At 44.5% G+C, this 26,050-nt stretch overlaps 1 protein-coding gene across 2 annotated transcripts in view; it reads right to left on the bottom strand.

Annotated features, from left to right (window-relative positions):
* Positions 1-2,826: 2,826 nt before the first annotated feature.
* The window catches only part of NIPAL3 (NIPA like domain containing 3), a 54,527-nt gene continuing 31,303 nt past the window's right edge, over positions 2,827-26,050 (bottom strand). Inside the window, exons 6-11 of one of the 2 annotated variants that reach the window (XM_035308152.3) lie at positions 23,582-23,678; positions 21,006-21,141; positions 17,879-17,967; positions 16,322-16,385; positions 13,119-13,213; positions 2,827-8,465 (exon numbers count right to left, since the gene is read on the bottom strand). In XM_035308152.3, the coding sequence (XP_035164043.1) occupies positions 8,266-8,465; positions 13,119-13,213; positions 16,322-16,385; positions 17,879-17,967; positions 21,006-21,141; positions 23,582-23,678 (681 nt within the window). In that variant the 3' untranslated portion in view covers positions 2,827-8,265. Of the gene's footprint in view, positions 8,466-9,261; positions 11,930-13,118; positions 13,214-16,321; positions 16,386-17,878; positions 17,968-21,005; positions 21,142-23,581; positions 23,679-26,050 lie in introns of those variants that run through there. The other variant, XM_054258931.2, reaches the window with a different exon arrangement.

The raw sequence follows: 26,050 nt of genomic DNA, 5'->3' as shown, positions 1-26,050 counted from the left end.
GTGGCCTTAGGCAAATTACTGAACTTTCCTGAACCTGGTTTTCACGTTTGTATCATATAATGGGTTGAACAGCTTCCTTGTGGGGCCACTGTGAGAAGGAAATGCATAATGCACGTAAAGTGCCTGCTCAGAGTGAAAGCTCAATAAAGGTAGTGGGCGTAGGATGTAGGAGGTGTTAAAAGGACGAGACCAGAGATCCTAAGATCTGAATTTAAGTTCTGTGCCTGCAGCTAACTAGCCAGTGACATCCTCTGCATGGCCCTCCCTCTCCTCACACCTGTACCAAGACCAAGCGTGGCTCTGCACTGCTGGTCCCATCTTAGCAGCCTGCAGCAAAATAGGCAAATCATGACGAAGCCTGACGTTTTTCATAAAGCTAAATTATTCAGTTTAAAGGATTACTCGCTATTATGAGATTTTGCTCTTCTTACTATTTTGGTGTTAACACCTTTTTTAAATGAAATGACAGGAAAGTAGGGTATTTTTTTCCTTTCTATGTTCCAGTTTGACAAAATAGTCTGAACAAGAGCAAGGACCTGAGACTTGTCCAAACAGATTTTAAAACATATTGGAAAGCCTCGATAATTGAAACAGTATTACTGGTGAATGTATAGGCAGACCAATGGAACAGAATGGCAAGTCTCAAAAATATAGATATTTAGTGTATTATAGAAGTGGTATCCCATTCTCTAGGGCAAAGTTGGACTCTTCCATACATGGTATGTCAGAGCTTGGTAGCTATTTTGGCAGAATAAAGTTGGATCTGCTTCCTTGCACTGTGAAGCAGAAAAAACTTCAAATGGCTTTCACATGTAAACATACAACCAGACTACTGTCTAGTAAGTCCAGCATTAAAAAAAAAAGCCCTAAAATGACTCAAAGATGACAAGGGGAATTCTTTTACTATCTTGGAGTAAGTTAGACCTTTCAAACTATGATTCAAAAAGCAGAAGCTATAAAACACAAGACATTCGAGTGTGTCATACAAATATTTACATAAGTAAATAACATATATATAGAAATAATTATATATAAAACAAAAAACACAGAAGAAAAAGTCTTTTTCATAGTAAGAATAAATACTACAAGCAAACTGAAAGGCAAGTAACAAACTAGAGGGAAATAATTGTAGGTGTTACCACAGAGAAAAGTTTAATTGATACCAAAGAGCACTTTGCAATCAATAAGAAATCGAAAGAGCCATAGAATGATGAGCAAAGCATATGGACAATTTACAGGAAAAACAAATAGTGGCTGCGCATGGTGCCTTCATGCCTGTAATCCCAGCACTTTGGGAGGCAGAGGCAGGTGGATCACCCAAGATCAGGAGTTCGAGACCAACCAGACCAACATGTTGAAACTACATCTCTACTAAAAATGCAAAAATTAGCTGGGCATGGTAGTGCATGCCTATAATCCCAGCTACTCGGGAGGCTGAGGCAGGAGAATTGCCTGAACTCAGGAGGTGGAGATTGCAAGGAGCCGAGATCACGCCTTTGTACTCCAACCTGGACAACAAGAGCAAAACTCCATCTCAGGGAGGGGGGAAAACAGGCTGGGTGCGGTGGCTCATGCCTGTAATCCCAGCAATTTGGGAGGCCAAGGCGGGTGGATCACGAGGTCAGGAGATCGAGACCATCCTGGCCAACACAGTGAGACCCTGTCTTTATTAAAAATACAAAAAATTAGCCTGGTGTGGTGGCACGTACCTGGAGTCCCAGCAGGAGAATCGCTTGAACCCAGGAGGCGGAGGCTACAGTGAGCCAGGATGGCGTCACTGCACTCCAGCCTAGTGACAGAGCGAGACTCCATCTCAAAACAACAACAAATAGTACATGAACATATGCCAAGGTGCCTCATCTCATTCATATGAAGACACATTTGTGACTTGACAATTTTGATAGACGATATTTCATAAGACAATATAAGAGATTGCTGTCTAGTTTCTTGTATCATCTTGACACAGGGATGACCTACACAGCTGAGCTTTGTAAGATCAGAGCGTAGGGGTAACTGCATAGCTGTATTTCTGATGCGTTGTTTAAAAAACAAACAGAGCTAAAGATAGGGATTTCTGGTTTTTTGTGTGTCTTTTAACTTTTTAAAAGTAATCCTGAGAATTAAGTGCATCAAAGTTTCCAGAGTGCCTCACATTTCAGTATAAGCTGAAGAAGGCAGAAAGCAATGCTCTGGCTGCCATGTGAATCTTCTCTCATTACACCTGGGCAGGCTTCACAGAACTATGCTCCTACCTGAGTGCCTTATGGCATCACAATGGGAAAATGTTTGTTTCTTGGCTTGCATTTGTTTTGTTTTGTTTTGTTTGTGAGATGGAGTTTGCCCAGGCTGGAGTGCAATGGTGTGATCTCAGCTCACTGCAACCTCCACCTCCCAGGTTCAAGTGATGGTCCTGCCTCAGCCTCCCAAGTAGCTGGGATTACAGGTGTGTGTCACCACGCCCAGCTAATTCTGTATTTTTAGTAGAGACAGGGTTTCTCCATATTAGCCAGGCTGATCTCAAACTCCCGAACCTCAGGTGATCTGCCGAATTTGGCCTGCCAAAGTGCCGGGACTACAGGAGTGAGCCACCACGCCCAGCTGCAGTTGTTTTATATTTATAATTTTAAATATTCTGCTTGGTGCATTTTGACATTTAATAAGGTCGTGACAGAACACGGTGCTGCTGCACCAAACATCATCTTTTTCTTAAACAAGGCTTGGACTTTGTTTCCTTTTTTATTGCTTGTTTGAACAAAAAGAAAGCTGATTTTGTAGTGAAACTAATAAGAAACATATTAAAGAGAACAGGATGAGCTACAAAAAGAGTTAGCCTTTTGCCAATTTCTATTTATTTAAAAATTTTTACTATTTCATGAAACCAAAAAGTAAAATAAAACTGAAGAAAAAAATTAACAAGGACAAGATTAACGACATAACCTTTTGCCAATCTCAATCTAAATATTATTTCATGAAACTAAAATTAAAACTAATAAAAATAACTGAATAAACAACAATGAGAACAAGAGTAACTATGAAAAGTAACTCTTTGTCAATCTCTATTTTAAAATTGTACTGTTGCATGAAATAAAGTCTGAGAGTTGTGGATGATTCTAAAATTCCCCCAACTCTGTGAGACTGAATTTTATTCCCTCGTCTGGTTAGCAGGTGAGACCATTGCAAACATGGTCCCCAGAGACTCAGCTAATGAGCCTGTGTCCTTCAAGTCTGCACCTTCCTTTGAAACTGGGCCAAAGGTGATGTCCTAATGCATGGCAGACCTTACTCCCACTAAAATCCCACTTGCCCACACCAGGAAAGGCAGCACAGTAGTGGGAAGAGCTCAGGTTTTGGAGTCAGGCAATCCTGCGGTCAAATACTGGCTCTGCTGTTCACCAACTATGAGACCTGAGTCTCAGTTTTTTTTCTTTTGGAGATAGTGTCTTTCTCTGTTGCCCAGGCTGGAGTGCAGAGATGCAATCATGGCTCGCTGCAGCCTCCATCTCCTGGGTTCAAGCAATCCTCTTGCCTCAGCCTCCTGAGTAGCTGGGACTATAGTCACACACCAACCACGCCTGCTAATTTTTATTGTTATTTTTTTAGTAGAGATAGGGTCTTGCTATGTTGTGCAGGCTGGTCTCAAACTCCTGAGCTCAAGTGATCCTCCCACCTTGGCCTCCTAAAGTGTTGGCATTACAGGCATGAGCCACCATGCCCAGCCAGTCTGTATCTTCATCTGTAAAATGAGGATAAGATTAAAATTTACCTCGTGGAACTGTTATAAAGGAGAAATGAGATGTAAATATGAGGTCTTAATATTTTATGTGGCATAAAGTGCCTAATATATGAGTATATATGTATATGACTGTATTCTTGTGACTGTGCAAATAAATATACTGGTAGCATACTACACCTGGCTTTGCAAATTGGAAACTCAGAATGAAGAGACATATGTACTTAGAAATGCTTAAAGTGTTCATTATATAATTTAAAAAAGAATGCAGAGGAAAAAACCAGTTTCAATATGATACAATGTCCTGATGGGATGCTCAATATAGTTCCAAGACTTTACATCTAACTCATCTGGTCCCTAAAACAATCCATAATAATGCTGTTATTCTTGTTTCACGGATGAGGCACAGAGAGGTTAAGTAACTTGCCCAATGCTACACAGCTAACAAGTGAGAGAGTCAGGAATCAAATCCAAGCAGTGTAGACAGAGAGTCTGTGCTTTTAACCACAGTGAGGGTCACCAGGGAAGCTCAAGTCAGCCTCAACTGCAGTTATGGGCATCTCTAGATCTGTACTGTTAATGTACAAGCTACGTATGGAAATGTAATTAGATGAAATTAAACATTCAGTTCCTTGGTTGCACTAGCCACATTCAGTGTTCAACAGCCACATGTGGATAGTGGTTACCATATTGGGCAGCACAGACGTAGAACACTTACGTTATCACAGAACATTCTACTAGACAGTATTGTTCTAGATAATTCTAGGAAGTATCAGCCAAACATAAGACATGAACTCAGCTGTCACTGCATGGATTTTTAATTAAATATCACTTCATAACGTTATTCGCACCTAGTACTTTTTTTTTTTTTAATAAGACATGCCATATTAGTCGGGAAGTCAACAAAATATAAGCATCCGCACAGAGTATAGTTCATGGTGACTTCCCTTACACAGCTCCTCATAGAAACACACAAATAACCTTTTTTCTGCCTATTGGCCAGTATTAGAACAGATTTCACAAGGAAGGCTGCAGGGCTGGTTCTCCAATGCTAGCCTGATGCAGTCCTGTATCTGCACAGCGCCATCAAACCGGTTGGTTTCCACTAGAAAAGCAATGGGGAGTCAGCCCTCCCTTCTCCACCCAGCGTTCAACTCCAAACTGCAAACTGCATAACCTGAAGCTTGATATGATGTCAACTGAAGTTTTAACCCAAGTTTGGTGACCTTGCTTTAGGTACCTGGGCTGCTTGGAAGGAGATTCAGGTGTGATATTTAACATTGCTTGGAGCATTCAAGAGGGCTTGGGGAAGTCAGAGCTGTGAGTAGTGGAAATCTGATGCCTGGGCATTCCTGGTTCCCAGGCATCCCTTCCCCATCCTAACAGTCAGTGCTGTGTATGGCCATCAGCAGACAGTCCATTTATACCACAGGACAAAGACTGGGAGGAACCAGCCCAAGACAGATGATGGCTCCACATCAGCTGCTCTTCCTGACTACTCAAGTGACCTGTGCGTGGCTTCCACTCAGGAACCCACCATTTAACTTTCTGGTTGGCCCTTTCATGGCTCAGCTTTGTGGGATGATGCCATTGCCCCAGCCCCAAAGGCAAGGGAGTTTCCCAGGCTGCAGAAGCAGTTCCTGGGTGGCGCTGTCCCCATGATCTGCAGCAGACCTGAAATTACAAAGCACTTTCATTCACTCATCTCAAGAAAGCTGGCTCCAAGGCTAAAAGGCTCATACCAAAAAAAAAAAAAAAAAAAAAAAAAAAATCGGGGGAGGGAAGGGGGAAGAATAAGTTTGGGAGCACATATATGCCCAAATTATTACTGATCACCTAGGTTTGGCACATCTAAATAGCCTCCCTGCTCACCTTCTCTTTCTCCCTCCTGCCCCCACTCCCAGCTTTAGAAAAATCACTTGGGAAAGGAGGAATATATAAATAGCAGTGAAAACTGATTTTAATTTCCACTTTGTGTTTTTTGTTCTTGCAGGCTTGAAGAAGGTAACTTATTCCCCCTTCTGATTCTTCCTCCATGCTGAATAAGCCCTTGTTTTCAATCAGTGCTAATCCTCTCCTCTTCTTCATGAACCATCAATGCCTCCCATGTCCTCTAAGATACACTTTAAACTCCTTAGCCAGGTATTCAAGATCCTCTATGATTTAACCTCCACTGCCTTTTTTTTTTTTTTTTTTTGAGACAGGGTCTCATTGTCATCCAGGTTGGAGTGCACTGGTGTGATCATGGCTCATTGTAGCCTTGACTTCCTGGGCTCCAGCAATCCTCCCACCCCAGCCTCCTGAGTAGCTGGGATCACAGGCATGTACCACCACACCCAGTTTTTAAAAATTTTTTAATTTTTAGTAGAGACTAGGTCTTGCTGTTACTGAGGCTGATATAAAACCTCTGGGTTCAAGTGATCTCCAGCCTTGGCCTGCCAAAGTGCTGGGATTACAGGCATGAGACACTGTGCCCAGCTTCTACTACTTAGCTTTGAAACCTGTCTCCCACCACCTTCCCTGATGCTCTTTTCTTTGCCCAGCTCCTCTTATCTCTGTGCCTTTGCAAATGCTGGCCCCTCTGCCTCGGGGGTGATCACCCTATTTTCATATGCTTTGTGCAAATCTTAGATTTGCCACCCATCTATGAATGAGGCCAAAATAATCTCCACTTCTGAATACCCCTTTGGGCCCAGGGTCTGACCTTTTAGCAAGGTCTCCATCACTGTCATTTTCTGTGGCCCACCACCGCACTTCACACCCCTCAGAGATTCCTGGGTATTTGTGGCTCCCTCTTCTGGCCTGGAGGGCAGGAACTATGTCTTGTCTTTGTAGCTTTGGCCTTCCAAATGCTTAACACATAGTAAATGCCTTATAAATATTGAATTGAGTTGATACCCACCCTAAGGAAAAGCCCACTGTCTGCTGCCGCCTTAGGCAGTTAAGACACAATACAGAAGTGGTTATCACAGGCAACAGATGTCAGTTTTTGAAGTCAAGGTACTAAATCAGTATTAAGCACAATCAATAAAGATAAATGATCTATCAACACTGGTCTATTAACACTGTTATCATGCCTATGAAAGGCTGTCTAGGTAAGTGGTGAGTGTAGTTCTAAGAAATGCCGCAGATCCTATGGGGATTATTTAACCTGCCAAAGGAACCCTAGAGAGGAAACTTTCTAGTGAGGGTGCATGGAACCCTGGTGGTTTTAGCAGAACGTCTTTTTAAATTATTAAGCTTTCCAGGTGTGAAATCTCAGGATTGCAGCATCACATCAGAATCACTGGTGGTACCAGTTAAGAATGCAGACACTTGGGCCCCACTCCAGTCCCACTTAGAGTGTCTGCAGTTGGGGTGCACGAATCTGCATTTTACATACACTTCTAGGGGATCCTTATGCCTATTAAAGTTTGCAAACCTTTATCTGCCCCTCTCAAAAGTATACCATCAGTCTAGGGGAAGACAGTCACATACATATGCAGCCAGAAAGCAAGCAACAGCCCTGTTTTTGAGAATGCTTGCTTCTCCCAAACCTATATGCATGGGGATGAGGACCCAGAGTCTCTATTGATTTCAAGGAAATTAACCAATAACTTGAGCTTAACTTGTGACTCTGTAATGGAGAGATAGGAGGACAGGTGAAGAGGCTGTCTCTGAAATGAGCATCCCCATCTTTCCAGGGGTACTGGTATGCAAGAAACAAGTAACACATAAAACGGTCATATTTTCTACCTATTCTTTTTTAAGTGGTGCAATCACCTTTTGTAAGAGTAAGGGGGACTTTTCTTCCTTAATGGACTGAAGCAACATCGCCCTCTCCTATTCTCCTATTCTTCCCCTTCTAACTTTCTAATTCTATTAGGGGCAGGGGGCAGACAAACAAGTAGTCCTCACAGGACCAAAACCAAATTTGTTTTCAGAGTAGATCCAATTTGAATATATCAAGCACATCTTCCCTAGAAGGGCACAGATGACTGGAAGGCAGGTATGCATTTCCAAAACACAAATGTCAGAACCTTCCACCCAGGGTTGGTCCAGTGTGTCATGTGAAGGTGACAGAAATGCTATCACAGATATGGCATCAGGAGTGTGACAGGGAGAGATCAGCCATGCACATGAGGTGGAGAAAGAAGAGATTTAGAGGTGTCCAACCTTTCCCTGGATTTGAGAATGAACAGCAGACTCTCTGCCTTGTTTCAGCTCTGAAGCTAAGCAACCTTTGGTCGCTGTCGGAGGAAGCTCACTTACCATCCTCAAGGATAGAAAGGCTTTCCAAATCCCACTGAGCTAATCCAGCAGAGGCTGAATTCTATCCCGCCCACCTGGAATACTGCTTCCATCTCCCACCCTCATCATTTGAAATTTCCAAGACCAAGATAATGCATCCTTTGCCAGAGACAAAGGCTTTCTGAGGTCATCCTCCGTGGATTCTTAGTTAAAAACAAAATGAGACGTAAAAGGCAAGTTTTAGGATTCAGGGTTGAACCGCTGTCAGCCTGGCGGGAACAGTTATAAATCGAGGGAGGCAAGTCTCACTCCTTCTTGGTGTGCTCTAGGACTCGGTAGGGGACCCCAGAGGCACTTCTGGAGCCGTGCTCTTCTTGCATGACTGGCAGTGTAGCAGGAGCGTAGATCTCAGAAATGTTGTCATTGTTTTCCAGAGCCCCATAGGAAAAAGAAGCTTTGAGGTCAGGCTGGACAGTCATCCCTTTATCATGCATGTTCTGCATACCTGAAATGAAATCCATTTTCCCCACATCATTACGTGGTAAGGGGGCCAAGGAGGCCGCATCTCCCTCTACCCCACCGCACACTAATTATAGTTCTCAGCAGCTAATCATGTGCATTGTCAATTTCCTGAATGCTTTAGATTTAAAAGAGAACACCCACAAATATACACTGAACTATTATGGTTGCTAAGCAACAAGCGATGAATCTTCAGGAAATAGGCGCACAGAACAGCTGCTGTCTGGAGGAACCCTCAGTTGGCCTGAAGTGAGGTGGGAATATTGGTGTGGGCCCCAGGTGGAGTGGAATCAGCACTGTGCTTCGAACGTGGTAGATGCCAACACTTCACTGCTGAATTAAATCAGGATCCAGGAAACTTCATCAAGGAAAGAGGGTAATTTTTGTGTCATGGGCACCTGAAGGTGACAGATGCATCATGATGCCCAGAGGGAGCCTTTAACATTAACGTCCATGGTCCACGTATAGGGGAAGGTGAGATTTGCTTATTATTACTTCTGGGTATTTTGACGAGGGATTCCCACTTACATTTGAGGGCAAAGTCTTTAATCTTTAATTCCTTTACCTTTATTCTACAATTCCCCTTGTCAGGTTGGGAGGGATGTGATTACTTTTTTTTTTTTGGAGACAGGGTCTTGCTCTGTCACCCAGGCTGGAGTACAGTGGAGTGATCTTGGCTCACTGCAGCCTCAACCTCTGGGGCTCAAGCGATCCTCCCACATCAACCTCCTGAGTGGCTGGTACTACAGGTGCATGCCACCATGCCTGGCTAAGTTTTGTGCTTTTTGGTAGAGATGGAGTTTCACCATGTTGCCCAGGCTGGTTTCAAACTTCTGGGCTGAAGTGATCCACCTGCCCTGGACTCCCAAAGTGTAGGGATTACAGGTGAGACATTTAGGTTACTTTTGAGGATAACTTTTCCTGCAGGGAGTTAAGACTCTTCAAATTCTGCCTTCAGGTTGAGTCATAAGAAATTGGATACAATGAAACTATGATGATAATAACAGTTGACATCTAACTGCTTAATGTGCCCTGGGCACTGGGCTAAAGCACTTTCTTTTTCTTTTTTTTTTTTTTGAGGTAGAGCCTATGTTTCCCAGACTAGTCTTGAACACCTGGAGCTCAAATGATCCTCCTGCCTCATTTCTCCCAAGCAGCTGGGATTACAGGTGCCTGTCCTCAGGGAAGAGAGTTGGCTTAGCAGGTCTGGTTTCACTTTTGGATTCTGTCAATGCCCCCCAGCCAAAGACCAACAGGAATGCACCTCTAGTCTAACAAATGTGGGTTTATTGACACATTGCAATGACTGGGCTAAGCACTTTAAATTGTCACAGTAACAACAATGGCAATAATGACAATGGCTTATGTGTATTGAGTATTTAGGTGGTGGCAGATATTGTTCTAAATAGCTATAAAGTTCTATCTTATTTAATCCCCAGGATGACTGATAAGGAAAATGAAGCAGCAGAAATGAAGCATGTAATTTGCTTGAGATCACACAGCTAGTAAGGAAATAGGCACACAGACCAGCTGCTGTCAGGAGGAACCCTCAGTTTAATGCCATTTAATGTAGGGGCATGCCAGGGTTCAAACTCAGGGGCTTTAAACTCAGAAGTCCATACTCTTAACTGAATGCTGTGTGGCTTCTCGATATACCTGTGCTTAATCCCCAAACAATCCTATGACAGAGATGAACTACAGTCCTCATTTCCTGGATAAGAGATTCAGAGAGGTAAAGTAACTTGCCCAAGGTCACACAGCTAATGAGAGACAGAGATGGGATCTGACAGCAGAGCCTGTGCTCTTATTCACTCTGCAAATGGCCTGGGAAGACCGAGTCTGTGAAAGGCCCTTTGGCTCCCTATTGCATAAGACTTAGCTGATGGTTCTTTGAAGGGCACAGTTTAGATTTTGGGGGAGGGCAGAAGAGGGAAGAAGTGGAAGAGCTGAGGAGGTACCTGTTCTCAGGGAAGGGAGTTGGCTTAACAGGCCTGTTTTAGTTTTTGGATTTTGTCAATGCCCTCCAGCCAAAGCCCAACAGAAATACATCTCTAGTTTAACAAATGTGGGTTTACTGACACATTGCAACGAGAGAGGTGTACGTGGCAGGGAACCATGAGCCATCTGAGTAAGAGGGTGTTAGAAAGGAGTTACTGTGGGGTTGGCTTGGACTAGGTGATTCTGGGGAGGATTCAAGGAAGTGAGGCTTTGCTTTGGATTGGATGCTGTCAGGAAGCAGGCCTAACTCCATAATTGGGGATCTTAGTTCTTACCCAGAAGACGACTAGATTGAAGCTAAAGCTGTAGCTGGTAAAAAAGCAGCAGTCTCTCACATTAGCACGGTAAGAGGGATGTTTGGTGTTTTTCATAATTTGGACAACGTCTGTTTGTTGTCTGTGTTTAGACAGGATAGCAGAGTAGTACTGTTTCTGTTATTTATTTATTTTTAATTTTAGGAAAAAAACCCTTTTCTTCCCATTCCACCTGCTTGTGTCCTGATCCATCACAGCTGCAGAGTGGCCTTGTCTGCTGCTGATGTTCTGTGAAATTGTTTCTGTTCTACAGGAGAGGGCCAAGGGCCAGCTGAGAGTGCCAGGCTAGCTCCTGGAGGTCAGGGGCTGTGTTTTTCATTCTCATTTTTAAGAAGTCTTTCAGGTGCTTGAATTACTTAAAGGCTCTCCAAATTGTGACAGTAAATTTCTGGAATTTGAATATCTCTTGAACAGCAGTTGTCAGTTGTGAAGATACGAACCTAAGTAAACAAAAGGCAAGGTCCTAATACTGACCGGGGAAACCAAGTGGCTGGAAACACACCTCTGTTTAGGCTGAGGCTTGTTTAGCAGTTTATTCTGCATTTTCTACCAGCCACCAGGTCAAAGAAGTGTGTGAAACTTCCAAAGATTTTAAAAGCAAAATGGAAGTGAAACCAAATATAATCAGGCATCTACCATGTCCCAGACACCATGCAAGAGGCCCTTTACACATATGAGCACTAGCCTGAAAGAAGGAACCCCAGTTACAAGTGAGGATGAGAGGCCTTGGGGGGTCGCACAGCAGGATGGTAGAGTTGGGATTTGAATCCAGGTCATCTGAACTCCAAGCCCACACTCTTCATAGTACAGAACACCTACCATTGGAAGGGTCCTGACAAGCCACTGCAAGGGCAGGGTCTCCCTGTTTCAATATCTGACTTCCCACTGGTCACAAGGTACAAAGAGAAAGCTGAGAGCCACACCCACAAACAGACCACAGAATGTTGATATCTAAGATTACCTTAGGTTACCTTCTATTTTCCACCAGAAAATACATCTGTATACATATACACAAATACTGATATTGATATGTACACATACATAGTTTATAAACACAAACACACGTATATATACACATACTTGCACTCACAGAGTTGACACCTCACCTATCTGGAATTCAGCTATCCAGCGCCCTCATCTATCCGGAACACAGCCGAGAAACAAGGAAGTTAGCAAAAAAGGAATCTGAGCAGCCAGATTAGACGTTTAAATAGTTCATGCAACCAAAGCTCATGCATTTAACTCCTAAGAGAAACCTTAGGCCCCCAACTCAGAGCTCCTACATTTTGACTTTATTTGTAATTTGAACAAGTTGGGTTGAATGAACACACTCACATGGAGTTGCTATACTTGGGCAGGCTGATAACAGCAAGAAGGACAGACAACAGCTTAATAACAAGAGAGGAGGAGGAACTAATATAAAAAGTAGACACATAAACCCTGGGGCCATTTAATGTAGGGGCACACCAGTCAGCCCTGAGAACACACCTGCATTACAGCGTTACAGCATGAAAACCTCTCGAGTAAGCAGTACTCTAGACCGTCAGTGTGTTTATGTTTTGTTCATTAGACTGCGTTCGTGAAGGACAGGAGATTATGTTTTAGAGAGAGAGTTCTGTCTTGTATAAATAAAATAAAAATGTTAGGTGTGAAAGCTGATGGTCACCAGCAACCTACAGAGTTTAGGTCAGCAAATCTGAGATTGGTCCAATGTCTTAACTTTCCTAATCAGAATCCTGTTAGGCTAGACAGGCACTCTCCAGTCCTCCACAGGCTCCACCACTCCCTGCTGGGCAGTATTTGGCTGATTCACATGTTTATGTTACTGTCAGGGCTTACAGGCATTTAAATTTGTGTTTCTCTGTATGAATCTTTAGCTTACTAGGAAATTAGGCTTTCCAGAACGATCCACTGGCTGTGGCATCCAGGGAATGAGATTATAGTATTTTAATTTCATTCAACTTATTTTCCTTCCCCTCTCTGATCATTTCATTCCAACTAGATGAATGGATTTTTCCATTTGCAGGCATGAAGCCTGGGGCTGCAGATCCTAATTATATTGAGTATGAATCAGAATTTTCTTTAAAAGATCCCCAAATAGACACGGAATTGGCAAGATGTGCTCAAAACCAACCCGAGGTGCCTCAGCCATTGCCTACCCTTTTGCACAAGATTTAAAAAAAAGAAAGAAAGAAAAGAAAAAAGACAGTGAGAGAACAGTCACACGATAAAGGCACAGCACAGCAGTTGGTTGTCTCTTTTTAAACAGGAAGTAGCAGTCATTCTATATGGATGGTCAGCTAGACCCACAGGGGCTTTAACCTTACCTGGCATGGCATCCATGGAAATATAGGGCTCAAATGGAATGGCCTTCTTCTTGTTACGTGTGATTAAGAAGACGCCCAAGAATGCGATGAGGCACCTGAGGAATGGAGATAAGACAGGAAGAGAAATAAGGCCAGAAGCAAGGTCGAGAAGGGATACTTTCAGGCTCAGGTGATGCGAAAGAGAAAGAGGTAAAAAGGCTTGCAGGCTGTGGAGGAGGGCTCTCTGCCCCAGGAACAGGGAGAGGCTGCCAGCCTGGGATCAGCAGGGGCAGCTGCAAGTTGAATAACAATAGCTGAAGTGGCCTCACATGCCCTACACTCTCCATGAGCTGTAATCAGAATAAATTAGACTCTCCTAGACAAGCTTCTCATGGTTCTTTACTTCCATTCAATCAGGATTCTCTGAATCTTGCCTTTAAAAAATTTTTTTTTAAATTAAAGTCATTCATTTGAATCACTACTAAAGTATAGGTAGTAAAATCAATAAAAATTGGAAAGTCCCTGTACTCCTGGTCTCACTCAGCCAGGTAAGTGTATAGCCTTCCAGGGTATTTTTGTTCTGTTTTCTTCCTTTTTCCTATAGCTTATATAAACAAACATACTTTCTAAAAATTATGATATAATTTACAAGCAGCAAAATGCACAAACCCTAGATGTCTAGCTGAATGAATTTTGCTTGTGGAATCATCACCCAGGTCAAGACAGAAAATACTTCCATCCTCCTCAGAAAGGTTTCCTGGGCCCTTTCCATTTCATGCCAGTCCTTCCCCAGAGATACTGCTCTCCTGACTTCTTTCACCATGGATGAAATTAGTCTGTTCTTTAATTCATGTAAGTTAAATCATACAGTATGTACTCTTTTATGTCTGGTTTCTTTCATTTGATGAAGTGTTCAGATTCATCTTCTTTATTTTACGTATTCATTTTTTCTTTTTCTTTTTTTTTTTGAGACGGAGTTTCACTCTTGTTACCCAGGCTGGAGTACAATGGCGCGATCTCAGCTCACTGCAACCTCTGCCTCCTGGGTTCAGGCAATTCTCCCGCCTCAGCGTCCTGAATAGCTGGGATTACAGGGATGAGCCACCATGCCCAGCTAATTTTTTGTATTTTTAGTAGAGACGGGGTTTCACCATGTTGACCAGGACGGGCTTGATCTCTTGACCTCGTGATCCACCCACCTCGGTCTCCCAAAGTGCTGGGATTACAGGCGTGAGCCACCGCGCCCGACCTTTTTCTTTTTTTAAATTGAGATGGAGTCTTGCTCTGTCACCGAGACTGGAGTGTAGTAGCAGGATCTCGGCTCACTGCAACCTCTGCCTCCCAGGTCCAAGCAATTCTCCTGCCTCAGCCTCCTGAGTAGCTGGGATTACAGGCATGAGCCACCACTCCTGGCTAATTTTTGTATTTTTAGTCGAGATGGGTTTTGCCATGTTGGCCAGGCTAGTCTTGAACTCCTAACCTCAAGTGATCCACCCGCCTTGGTCTCCTAAAGTGTGGGGATTACAGACATGAGCCACCGCACCCGACCTATAGTTCATTATTTTAATTGTTATGTAGAACTCATTGTCTGAATACACTATGTTATGCCTCTTCTCCTGTTGGGGTAGACATTTGGGTTGTTTCCAGTTTGGGAATAAAGCTACTATATCAATACTCATGTGCAAGTCATTTTGTCAACAGATGCTGATATGCTTTGGCTGTGTCCCCACCCAAATCTCATCTTGAATCGTAGTCCCCATAATCCCCATGTGTCATGGGAGGGACCTGCTGGCAGGTAACCCTCCAGCATGGGGGCAGTTACCCCGTGCTGTTCTCGTGATAGTGAGTGAATTCTCACTAGATCTGATGGTTTTATAAAGGGCTTTTCCCCCTTTGCTTGGTACTTCTTCCTGTTACCATGTGAAGGAGGATGTGTTTGCTTCCCCTTCCACCATAACTGTGAGTTTCCTGAGGCCTCCCCAGCCATGCTGAACTGCGAGTCAATTAAATCTCTTCCCTTTGTAAATTACCCAGTCTCAGGTATGTCTTTATTAGCAGTGTGAGAATGGACCAATACAGATGTACTCTTTCTTTTGGGTGAAAATCTAGAAGTGAAATTGCTGGATCATAGGGTAAGGCCATGGGCACATTTTCTTTCTTTCTTTCTTTTTATTTATTTATTTATTTTGAGACAGAGTTATGCTCTCTCTCGTTGCCCAGGCTGGAGGGCAATGGCACGATCTCAGCTCACTGCAACCTCTACCTCCTGGGTTCAAGAGATTCTCCTGCCTCAGCCTCCCAAGTAGCTGGGATTACAGGCATCTGCTACCATACCTGGCTGATATTTTTGTATTTTTATTAGAGATGGGGTTTCACCACATTGGCCAGACTAGTCTCAAACTCCTGACCTCAGGTGATCCACCAGCCTCGGCCTCCCAAAGTGCTGGGATTACAGGTGTGAGCCGCCACACCCGGCCAAGACCACATTTTTAAAAGTTTGTGATTTTTTTGGATGAATGTGTTCTAGACATGGTTCTGTGTCGGCACCTACAAACTGGCCTCAAATTTTCCAAGTGGCAGCATGGCATGCTATTATCTACATACGGCATAATTTTTTAAAATGTATATTCTACTGCTGAGCATTTCTATTGCTTTCACTTGTTTGCTGAGACAACGAATTAAAAAATCAATAAATAGCTTCATACATGTGTCTTTGCATTCCTGTTGGAGCATTTTTCCAAGATAAATGGTTAGAACGGAATACTGCATCAGAAGGTATGCTTGTTTGGATGTTTTTGTTGCTGTTGCCGAATTTTCCTCCCACATTAAAATATGTGAACAGCGTGGAAATGGGCTGCTCTCCTCATCCTCTTGCCAATGTGGAATACTATCAGTTCTGTTAGTTTTTGCAAAATGATGGTATCTCATATAGCCTCAATGTGCATTTCTTAGATCTGAGGTGAGGTTGAGAGCCTTCTCATGTGTCAAAATGTGATATTTGAGAAATGCCAAAGAGATTAGAGTCCGAAAGAGAAGAAAGGGGAAGATAAAGCCCTTAGGGGAATAAAATGCTCACCGCTCACCTCTGGGGACAAAGCTCCACAATCCCACAGCTCCTCTGAGTCTAAAGGATGGGGCAGCCGTAGCAATAAGGAGAGAGAGGGGCAACCTGCTTGGCATTCTACACGCAATGTCTTGGGGCCGGCAAGCAGGATGGAACTCACCCCAGTGCAAACATGCAGATATGTAGCACATCCTCCCCGATGAAGTCCAGGTAAAATACCGCACCTGCAGCAGCAAATCATAGAAAATACCACTAAGCTGTTTTCAAATCACCCATCTGCGAGTCTGTCTAGGATTTGGCTAAGCTCTCTTCCCTTCAGAAAGCCAAAATGATCAAAATATATTATGACTGTGCCTTACAAGAAGAATGGAATCAAAGCCATTTAGGGGATCAGGTTGTCAACTTTTTCACACCTTCGGCCCCTCTGATCTCCATCTAGTTTTTTAACTTTTATTGGGGGATAATATTAGACTCACAAAAGTGGTGCAGAGTCCCCATACCCCCTTCCTCCAGCTTCCCCCAGTCATATCTTCCATAACCACAGTGCATGATCAAAGCAGGAAAACGACAAAGAACATTTACTAACTAAACCACCGACCCTGTTTAGCAGTTTGTGCCTACAATCTTCTCCTGTCCACCTTTCTTAAGATGGATAAAGGCTTTGTGCTTATGTTGTTAGAGCTTTCTAACCTCATGTGGCCAGTAGATGCCAAGTCTGCAGGTCTACTCCTGTGGTATGGGACTGCCCCTGCCCTGAGCCAGTCTTTGTCTGGAATCATCTCACCTACACAGGCCTCCAGCTGTATTCCTGAGCTCCTGATTCCCTGCCTTGACTTCTGTTCTCAATCAACCACAGCGTTTGCTATTAATTTCAACCTTGACTGGTCTTCCCACTTCTTGACCAAGCTTCTTAACCATGACGTAGCTTAGCTTCCGGCTGCTCTGGATCAACACCCCGTGGCCTCTGGTGCTGCTCACAGCATGGGCCCTGGAAGCTGTGCGCCTTGCGTGTTCCTACCTGCTCAGACAGGAACGAGGGCACCGCTTGTCTAAAGTGTTGTGCAGAGCATATGGCTTTACAGCCCAGCTCTCATCAAAAGAAAGCACTTGGTTCTTATTGGATATTTTACTCCGAAGATTTTAGTCACCTATTAAGCCATTTAAACAGTTTTATATGCTTGCAGCCTCTGAGGCCACTACAGAAAGAAAATGAAAAAAAAAATTAGAGGTAAAACAGAAGAAAAAGGGCTGTAATGCTAATGACCACTTATTGAGCATCGATGGATGTTGCAATGCTATGCATATTCATAATCTTTAAAAATTATATAGAAGAGATTTGTGGTCACTTAGCCAGTGGGGGTTGTGGAGCTAGAAGATGATGGCAAAACTTGTTAGTTAAAGTACACACAGTATGGCACAGAGGACATTTGGATCATACCTATTATAATTCTAGGAGGTAAGTGTTATCACTCCTATTTTATGAATGTGGAGCTGAGGTTCAGAGAGGTTAAGTGAAGTTTGCAGAGCCACACAGCTGGTGTGTGTCTGTGTTGGGATACAAACCCAGGTCTCTCTGCCTGGAAATCCTGCACATTCTCCATGAAACTATAAATCACTCTACAGGGAGAACAAGTCAGCAGAATCAGCCTCCCTCTGCCCTGGGATAACACCCTGCTGCTAAGGTAGAGACGGAAATCTAGCAATGGGACACCCTTACCTGCTGTGATAGCAATGGTTGTGGATAGAATGTAGCCCACACTGGCAATCAAAGAGGAGTCGTACATCTGTGAGGCTTGACTCAAAAACCTTCAACACAAAAGCACTCCAGTCAGTGGGCTGTGGAGATGCTGGAAAGGCTAAGAGCTGACAACAGTAGAGGTTGGTTTGAAATACAAAGTTGATACATTTAGGAACGTTCCTGTGGTTTCTAAAAATGCCACCCTCATGTTACAGGGCACCGTGTATCCCTGGTCTGGGGTTCATGCTTGATCCCCACTCTTCCCCTGGACACACAGCTAAGGCCCATCCCCATTTCCCAAGTGAGCCAGGCCATCATGGTCTCACACCTTTGGTCATATGGTTTCTGTCACCTGAAATGCCCTTCTGCACACCCTGCTGTATTCCCACCCCACTAAAAAGAGCCATTCCTATATCTCTTATACCCCTGCCCCCAGAAACTCTTACAGCACTAATCACATTCTGTCCAGTGTTATAATTATTCTTTTAAACAAAATTTATTTTTAATTTGAAAATAATGAATAATGTGATCACTGCAATGAATATAGGAAAAAGAGAGAAAATTAGAATCCTTCCTAATCACTCCATCTATGATAAACAATACCCCTATTTTGGAAGATATTCTTTGCCCTTTCTTTTTTTTTTTAAATTTTTGAGATAGAGTCTTGCTCTGTTGCCCAGACTGGAGTGCAGTGGCACAAAAAAAATCTCAGCTCACTGTGACCTCTCTCTTCTGGATTCAAGTGATTCTCCTGTCTCAGCCTCCCAAGTAGCTGGGACTACAGGCACGCACCATCACGCCTGACTAATTTTTTCTATTTTAGTAGAGACGGGTTTTACCATGTCGCCCAAGCTGGTGCTGAACTCCTGAGCTCCAGCAATCCACCCGCCTTGGCCTCCCAAAGTGCTAGGATTATAGGCGTGAGCCACCACGCCTGGCCTCTTTGCCCTTTCTCTGCATAGTTATTTATACCATACTCAATTGCTTTCATTTTTTTGTTTTGCTTTGTGGCCTAGGAGCGCAGTGGCACAATGATACCTCACCACACCCTCCAACTACTGGGCTCAAATGCTCCGCCTGCCTCAGCCTCCTGAGTAGCTGGATTACAGGTGTGAGCCACTGCATGCAGCTTGACTGTAATAGTTTGTTCACTGGCTGTCCCCTTGCCAGGGCTGTGAATGCCTTAGGGCAGTGAGTGGTTACCCTCATCACCTCTGTGTGCTGAGCACTCTCAGTGGGCTACACTGCCTAGTGAATGAGTAGCTCCTTAGGAGGTGGGGCATCTGAGCCATGGTTGTGATGCCTGGAGGTGCTCAGTACAGAGTCTTGTACTGGCAGGAACTCTCTGGTGATGACTGGAATTATTATAGTGGGACCAAAAATAATAATAACCAAAATAACAATACCAAGGCCAATAATCACAGAAACAGTTCATGTTTACTGGACATTTGCCTAGAGATGCTCTCCTAAGAGCTTCATGTGATTCTCTTAGGTAGGGACTGTTGTTCTCATTTGCAGGTGAAGAATCTGAATCTTGGAGAAGCTGAGCAGAAGACAGCAGAGCGGTGAGGGTGTGGGCTGGGGAGCCAGATGCCTGGGTTCAGATCTCAGCTCCACCTCTTCCTAGCCTCTTACCCTCTCTGCCTCTGTTCCTCATATGCAAAATAAGGGATTTTACTTTGTGGGCCAGACTGGTCTCAAACTCCTCACCTCAAGTGATCCACTCGTGTGGATCCTCATATGCAAAATGAGGAACTGAGGCAGAGAGGGTAAGAGGCTAGGAAGAGGGAATAATATCCTCAGTGTCAAAGGAGGGTTGTAAGGACCAAGTGAGCTGGTTCCACAAAGCACTGAGAAGAGAGCTGGGCTCACACCAAACACCGGGGCCAGCAGCAGCTGCTCATATGGTCCCTGGAGGCCATGCAGCTGGGTGGACCTTGAGCCCCAGCCTGAGCTTCCCAGGCTGAATCAGCCTCGTGCACTGCTGAGTCCTGTGTACCTATGCAGGTTTGTCACCTATGATATTCCTAGAGCCTCTCCTCCTCCCAGGCATTCTGTTGGACTCCCGGACTCAAATGCAAACAAGACACAGGCCCTGCCCTCAGCCTGCTGCCTTTTACTTAACTTCATGCTTGAAAGAGGAGGGGACACTTTGCCTCCACTTGGGAAGATTTGGAAGCAATATATTGAGGGCAAGAAATGACAATTTTTCTTTCCAACCCAGCAGACAAGCAGGTGCCTCCTAGAGAAGACGGGAAGTGAGGCTGCCTCCAACCACAAATTTGTCATATTCGGGCCAAGTGTGAGGGCTCATGCCTGTAATGCCAGTACTTTGGGAGGCTGACACGAGTGGATCACTTGAGGCGAGGAGTTTGAGACCAGTCTGGCCCACAAAGTGAAATCCCGTCTCTACTAAAAATATAAAAATTAGCTGGCATGGTGGCGCACACCTGTAGTACCAACTACTTGGGAGGCTGAGGCAAGAGAATCACTTAAACCCTGGAGGCAGAGGTTGCAATGAGCCAGGATGGCACCACTGCACTCCAGCCTGAGCAACAGAGTGAGACTCTGTCTCAAAAAAAAAAAAAAAAAAAAAAAAAAAAAAAAGAAAAAATTCTCATTCTGAGGCAGCAGGAAACACTCATCCACTGCTGGGTTCATATTTCTTTCTTTTTTATTTAATTCTTGTGCCTCAACTTTCTGAATAGCCAGGACTACAGGCACGTGCACCAGCTAATTTGTGTGTGTGTGTATGTGTGGTTTATATATATATATATTTTTTTTAATAGAGACAGGGTTTCACCATGTTAGCCAGGCTGGTCTCAAACTCCTGGCCTCAAGTGACCCACCCACCTGAGCCTCTCAAAGAGCTGAGATTACAGGCATGGGTCACTGTGCCCGGGCTCGCTTTGTCTTTTGAGCAGCACGTGTCCCTCCACCTGACAACTCAGCAAATTAGAAGCTCCTCTCTCCATGTTGGATGTCAGGCCCTGTGGCATGCTCTGTCCTCCTGTGGCTTCACAGCATATGTCATCAGTGGCTTCACAGCATATGTCAGAAGTGGCCTGAATGGCAGGACCCAGCAGGAAAAGGATTTGTAACTCACGCAGCCTGGTATACGGCAGTTGCCACCATGCACACAAACATCACGTAGAAGATGGGGTAGTCAAGCTGCAGGTTCCCTTGAATGGACAAGACAAGCATCCCAGCCACGGCCTTGACTGTCACCACCGTCATGGAGCCTGCAGATGGGGGACAATGGTGAGTGGGGGGCCTCTGGGAAATGCAGAGTTAGGTCCAGAAAGCCAGTCTATACCCCCAAAGGACTTAGCGAGAAAGAGGGGAGGGAACAGGAACAGAGTCAAGCTGGCAGTTTTAACAGTGACAGATGCTGTTTGCACTGGGTCTTGTATGCACCTCTCCTGTGACTCCCATCCTCTGTGCTGACTGCACCAAAGCAGGGAGAAAGGCCAAACCCCGGCAGGTATTCCTGGATGTCAGCTCTATACTGCAGGAAGTTCAGTTCTCTGAGGCCTGGAGTGCCCAGCGCTGTGGCCAAAAGGATCCCTGAATGGATGCATGAACTTACCAGTCTCGATGCAACCACAGGAAAAACATGTGGTGTGTAAACCGCTCAGGAGTTGTTGAGTTTTTTTTAGTGCTCAGTCACTTGTATTTTTTAAAACATTTCTCTTGTGTTTCCGAATGCACACCCCTGTGCATATGGGCAAACGTTTCCAGTATGTGTGTACTTATTTTCAAATTATAGTCATGTGACACTATGCTTCAGTGGTATGTACATTAGAAAATTTGTACAGGAATATAATTTAAAAGGTGGAGAAAAAATGATTGAAGTTCTAATATTCTCTCTGTGTACCCAGTGGAGCACCCTGTTCACCTCCCTGTGGAGACCCTCGCTCTACCCTGCTGTTCAGAAATGTCTTCTCACTGCAGACTGTCAGACCGCCCTGCCACACAGGAGTTAGAGACAGCCCCCAGGAGTGGTCCAGGTGAAGCCCCGGTCCCAGCTGCTCTGCTCTGCTTTCCTAATCTTCAGCTTTGGTTTATTTTGCTTTCTCCTGCCAACACCCCCCACACAGTGGCTCTCAGGCCCCTCACCCATTCGGCTACAGTTTCCAAACATCACAGTCACTTAAGCACTTGTCATCAGGGTGTCCTCCTTAGTGAGAAGGGATTGGCCAATGGCCTCAGAACCTTCTGGCCTTCCTACGTAAGAGGAGAGTATGTTTCAGCGCCATGATCCTTCCCATCCATTTTGAAAACAAAGTCACAAGGAATGAGAACTGATTCATGCTATGACGTGGGTGAACCTCAAAATCATCATGCTCAGTGAAAGAAGCCAGTCCCAACAGGCCACAAAGCATATGACTTCATTTATGAAGGTGTTCAAAAAGGCAAATCTGCAGGGACAGACGGTAGCTTAGTAGTTGCCTGGGGCTGGAAGAAGGGGAACAGGGAGTGACTGCCAAAGGAAACAGGGTTTCTTTTTGGGGTGACAAAATGTTCTAAAATTAGATTAGGATGATGGTTTCACAACTCTATGAAATACTAAAAACCGCTGAATTGTATACTTTAAACAGGCGAACTTCATGGTATATAAATTATATCCCAACAGAGCTGTTAAAAATTAATTAATGCAACCCTGTCTTCAGTGACAGATATCTATTTGGTTGATGGCCTGTCGCTGTGGTGGGACACTCAGTAGGAAGGTCGGAAGAGAAATACACATATTAGGCACCTGTGCATGTCTCATTTTACCCCCACTTGCTTCTGTGACTTGGATGTTCTCCTGATTTAGAGAAGTGGACAGTATGGCTTAAGGAGGGAGGGTCACTAGCCTGAGGCCAGAGATACAAGAGAAGCACAGCAGCAGGTTCCACCAGCCCTGACACAGCTGGCTCCTCTGCCTCTGTCCATTCCTCCTTCTCAGGAGGGATGGATTCCCACAGCTCTATTTGGGTATCAAATTATATGCAGTTCTAGCCAGGCACAGCGGCTCATGCCTGTAATCCTGGCACTTCGGGAGGCCGAGGCAGGGGGATCAATTGAGGCCAGGAAGTCAAGGCTGCAGTGGGCTATGATTGTACCATTGCACTCCAGCCTGAGTGATAGAGCGCGACTGTCTCAAAAAAAAGAAAAACTTAATATGTAGTTCTAGCCTTAAGCTGATTCAGGAGCCATCTCTTCCACAGCACCCATCCCCCTAAAAGGGGGAAAAAAATAGAGGACAACATCTAGTTTTGCCTTTGAATCCAGAATGAACTCCTAAGCTCTGATAGGTTTTGCACGGATCTTTTCCGGGCTCAGTTGCCAGGGCCTATTCTACTTCTGCCGTCTCGTAAACAACGTAACTCACCTCATCCTCACTCTGCTTTATTCTTCCTCATTGGAATTGTTATTGCCCAAGCTTACATAACCTATGAATCTGGCTAGTTGTTTACTGCTATTTTCTCCCTTTAGATTGGAGGCTCCTTGAGGACAGGAGTTCGTCTCCAGTCAGCAGGGACCCAGCTCCCCGGAGCCACTGATAAAGACAGAACAACCTGAGTCAGTCTCAAGCAGCTTCTGGATCCAGAGGCCACAGCTGTGCAAACAAAACCCACATCTCCATTTGGTGCTTCTTGGTGGTGGCAAAACTCAATCACCCAGATGCCAACTTACCAAGTAATGCCACCAAGAGAAGAATCACAACAATGTTGTTGGCGTTCTTCTCCTTGTAGAAGTAGAGCAGCAAGCAGAACAGAATGATCTCCACCAGCTGTGGAAGGTAGCAAGGAAGGGGGTCAGTGAGGACCATAGAGGTAGGTAAGACAGGGAGATCCTGGCAGGGTGGGCCATCATCAGAGTCCCAGGGCTGAAAGGGAATGACTGAGCTATGATTCAGCATTTCCCAAACTATTGTTAGATATTCAGGGGACAAGGGAAACACAGAGTGAATCTCTCTAGTCCCTGGCTAGCACTGAGAATTAATACCCTGTTCTCCTGAGGCTGAAGTTTTGAGGGTGATGTGCTGCCCTCATATCCACTCTTTCTTGGAGGACCAAGATTCATCAGGCTGAGATGGTTTCCTCCCCTTCCATGGCTCCATGGGTAACCCCATTAAAACAACAGATCAGTCCAAGAGGGAGACACTTGTTCGCCAAGCTCTTTGGTCAAGAATACGAGGCTGGGAGTGGTGGCTCACCCCTGTAATCCTAGCACTTTGGGAGGCGGAGGCAGCTGGAGAACCTGAAGTCAGGAGTTTGAGACCAGCCTGGCCAACATGGTAAAACCCTGTCTCTACTAAAAATACAAAAAAAAAAAAAAAAAATTAGCCGGGTATAGTAGCACCTGCCTGTAATTCCAGTTACCCAGGAGGCTGAGGCAGGCAGGAGAATCTCGCTGAGATCATGCCACTGCACTCCAGCCTAGGTGACAGAGCGAGGCACCATCTCAATAATAATAATAATAATATGAGTATATACTCCCTCTGCCCCCAGCCAAGCTTCAAACGTGAGGCTTAACTGTAAAACGAGGAAGGCATTTGGAGGCAGGGAGATCTGGGTTTGAGCTTGGATCTGCCTCCAAACTAGTTGTGTGGCCTTGAGTAAGTCACTTATCTTCTCTAAACTTCAGTTAATCCTCTGTGAAATAGGAATAAGAATTCTTTTTACGGGCCCATCATCACAGCTTACACTAAATGATGTCTCGTTGTACGCCAGGCAGTGTTCTAAGCATTTATCTACCTTAAACTCACTAAATCAGCACAATAACTCCAGGAAGCAGATACTACCATGATCCCAGGCACAGCACAGAGGAATTGAAACCTGGGCAGTCTGGTTCCCAGACCCACGCACTTTCCTGCTAGGCCACGCTGCCTGGAGATGGGAGGCCCAGTGCCCAGAGTTTAGAAGGTGCTCTATCAGTGGAAACTTACCATTAGATGATGTGAATTCTGAGTTTGAGAAGCTCCCCCTCCTTGCATGAATAACTTGTCCTTTCTACCCCTTAAAGGCCCAGATATTTGCTAACACTTTCCCAAGAAGTTAAGCCAGCCCCAGTGCCCAGTGCAACTAAAGCAGAAAACTTTGACAACTGCTTAGTACCATTTGCCTATCCCAAACCTCTTGTCAAAGCTGATTTGGTATAAAAACCAACACAGAAACATCAATGGGCATTTTGAAACATTTAAAACATTCCTTCTAATTAGAGACCATAAAACACAGCTGCTTTCATTTCCCCATTTCTTCGTCTTTGTTCCAGTGAATCCATATTTTATCTAGTTGTCATCATGGTCAACGCACAATTTTGTACTGGGCTGTTTTTAGTTACCATAAACAACCTTCATGTTTTGTGAAGTTGTCATCATTATCTTTAATTGCCGCAGCATACTTCATCAAGTGGGTGTGCCATCAATCGTCAACATTCCCAATCACTGTGCCTGCATTTCAGGGGTCCCAATTTTTCAGCCATTCTCTATGATTCTTTTTTTTCCTTTTTCTTTTTTTTGAGACAGGGTCTCACTGTGTCACTCAGGCTGGAGTGACACAGCTCACTGTAGCTCACTGTAGCTTTGGCCTCCAGGGCTCAAGCTATCCTCCCACTTTAGCCTCCCAAGTAGCTGGGACCAGAGGCACGCGTCGTCACACCCAGCTAATTTTTACCTTTTTTTTTTTTAATAGAGATGGGGTTTTGCCATGTTGCCCACACTGGTCTCAAGTTCCTATGCTCAAGCAATCCTCCTGCCTCGGCCTCCCAAAATACTGGGATTACAGGTGTGAACCACCACACGTGGCCCATTCGTCATGATTCTAAAACGAATGCTGGAATAGCACTGGCTATCATGTCATGAGATGGCTATGCATAGGTGGTGCCTCCCAACAGTCCGTGAGTTCTGTAGGGATGTCTCATTTATTTTTTTATATCCATAGTGTCTAGCACACAGCAGATGCTCAATAAATATTGATGAAATTTGGTTTGGCCAAATCTCTCCAGCTGGAAGCACTCCCTCCCAGTCATGATGAAGTAAGGCAATGAAATCATTCACTGAGCATCCACCACATTCCGGGTGACTTAAATGCTACCTCCTGGATCTCCCAATAGCAATTCTAAGTCCAGAGATTCTTGCCATTTTAGAGAGGGAAACAGAGC

Source organism: Callithrix jacchus, chromosome 7, assembly GCF_049354715.1.
Source record: "Callithrix jacchus isolate 240 chromosome 7, calJac240_pri, whole genome shotgun sequence".
In the NCBI taxonomy this organism is placed as follows: Eukaryota; Metazoa; Chordata; class Mammalia; order Primates; family Cebidae; genus Callithrix; species Callithrix jacchus.
Note: the sequence above shows the minus strand (reverse complement) of the source record. Positions and strands in the feature narration are given on the sequence as shown.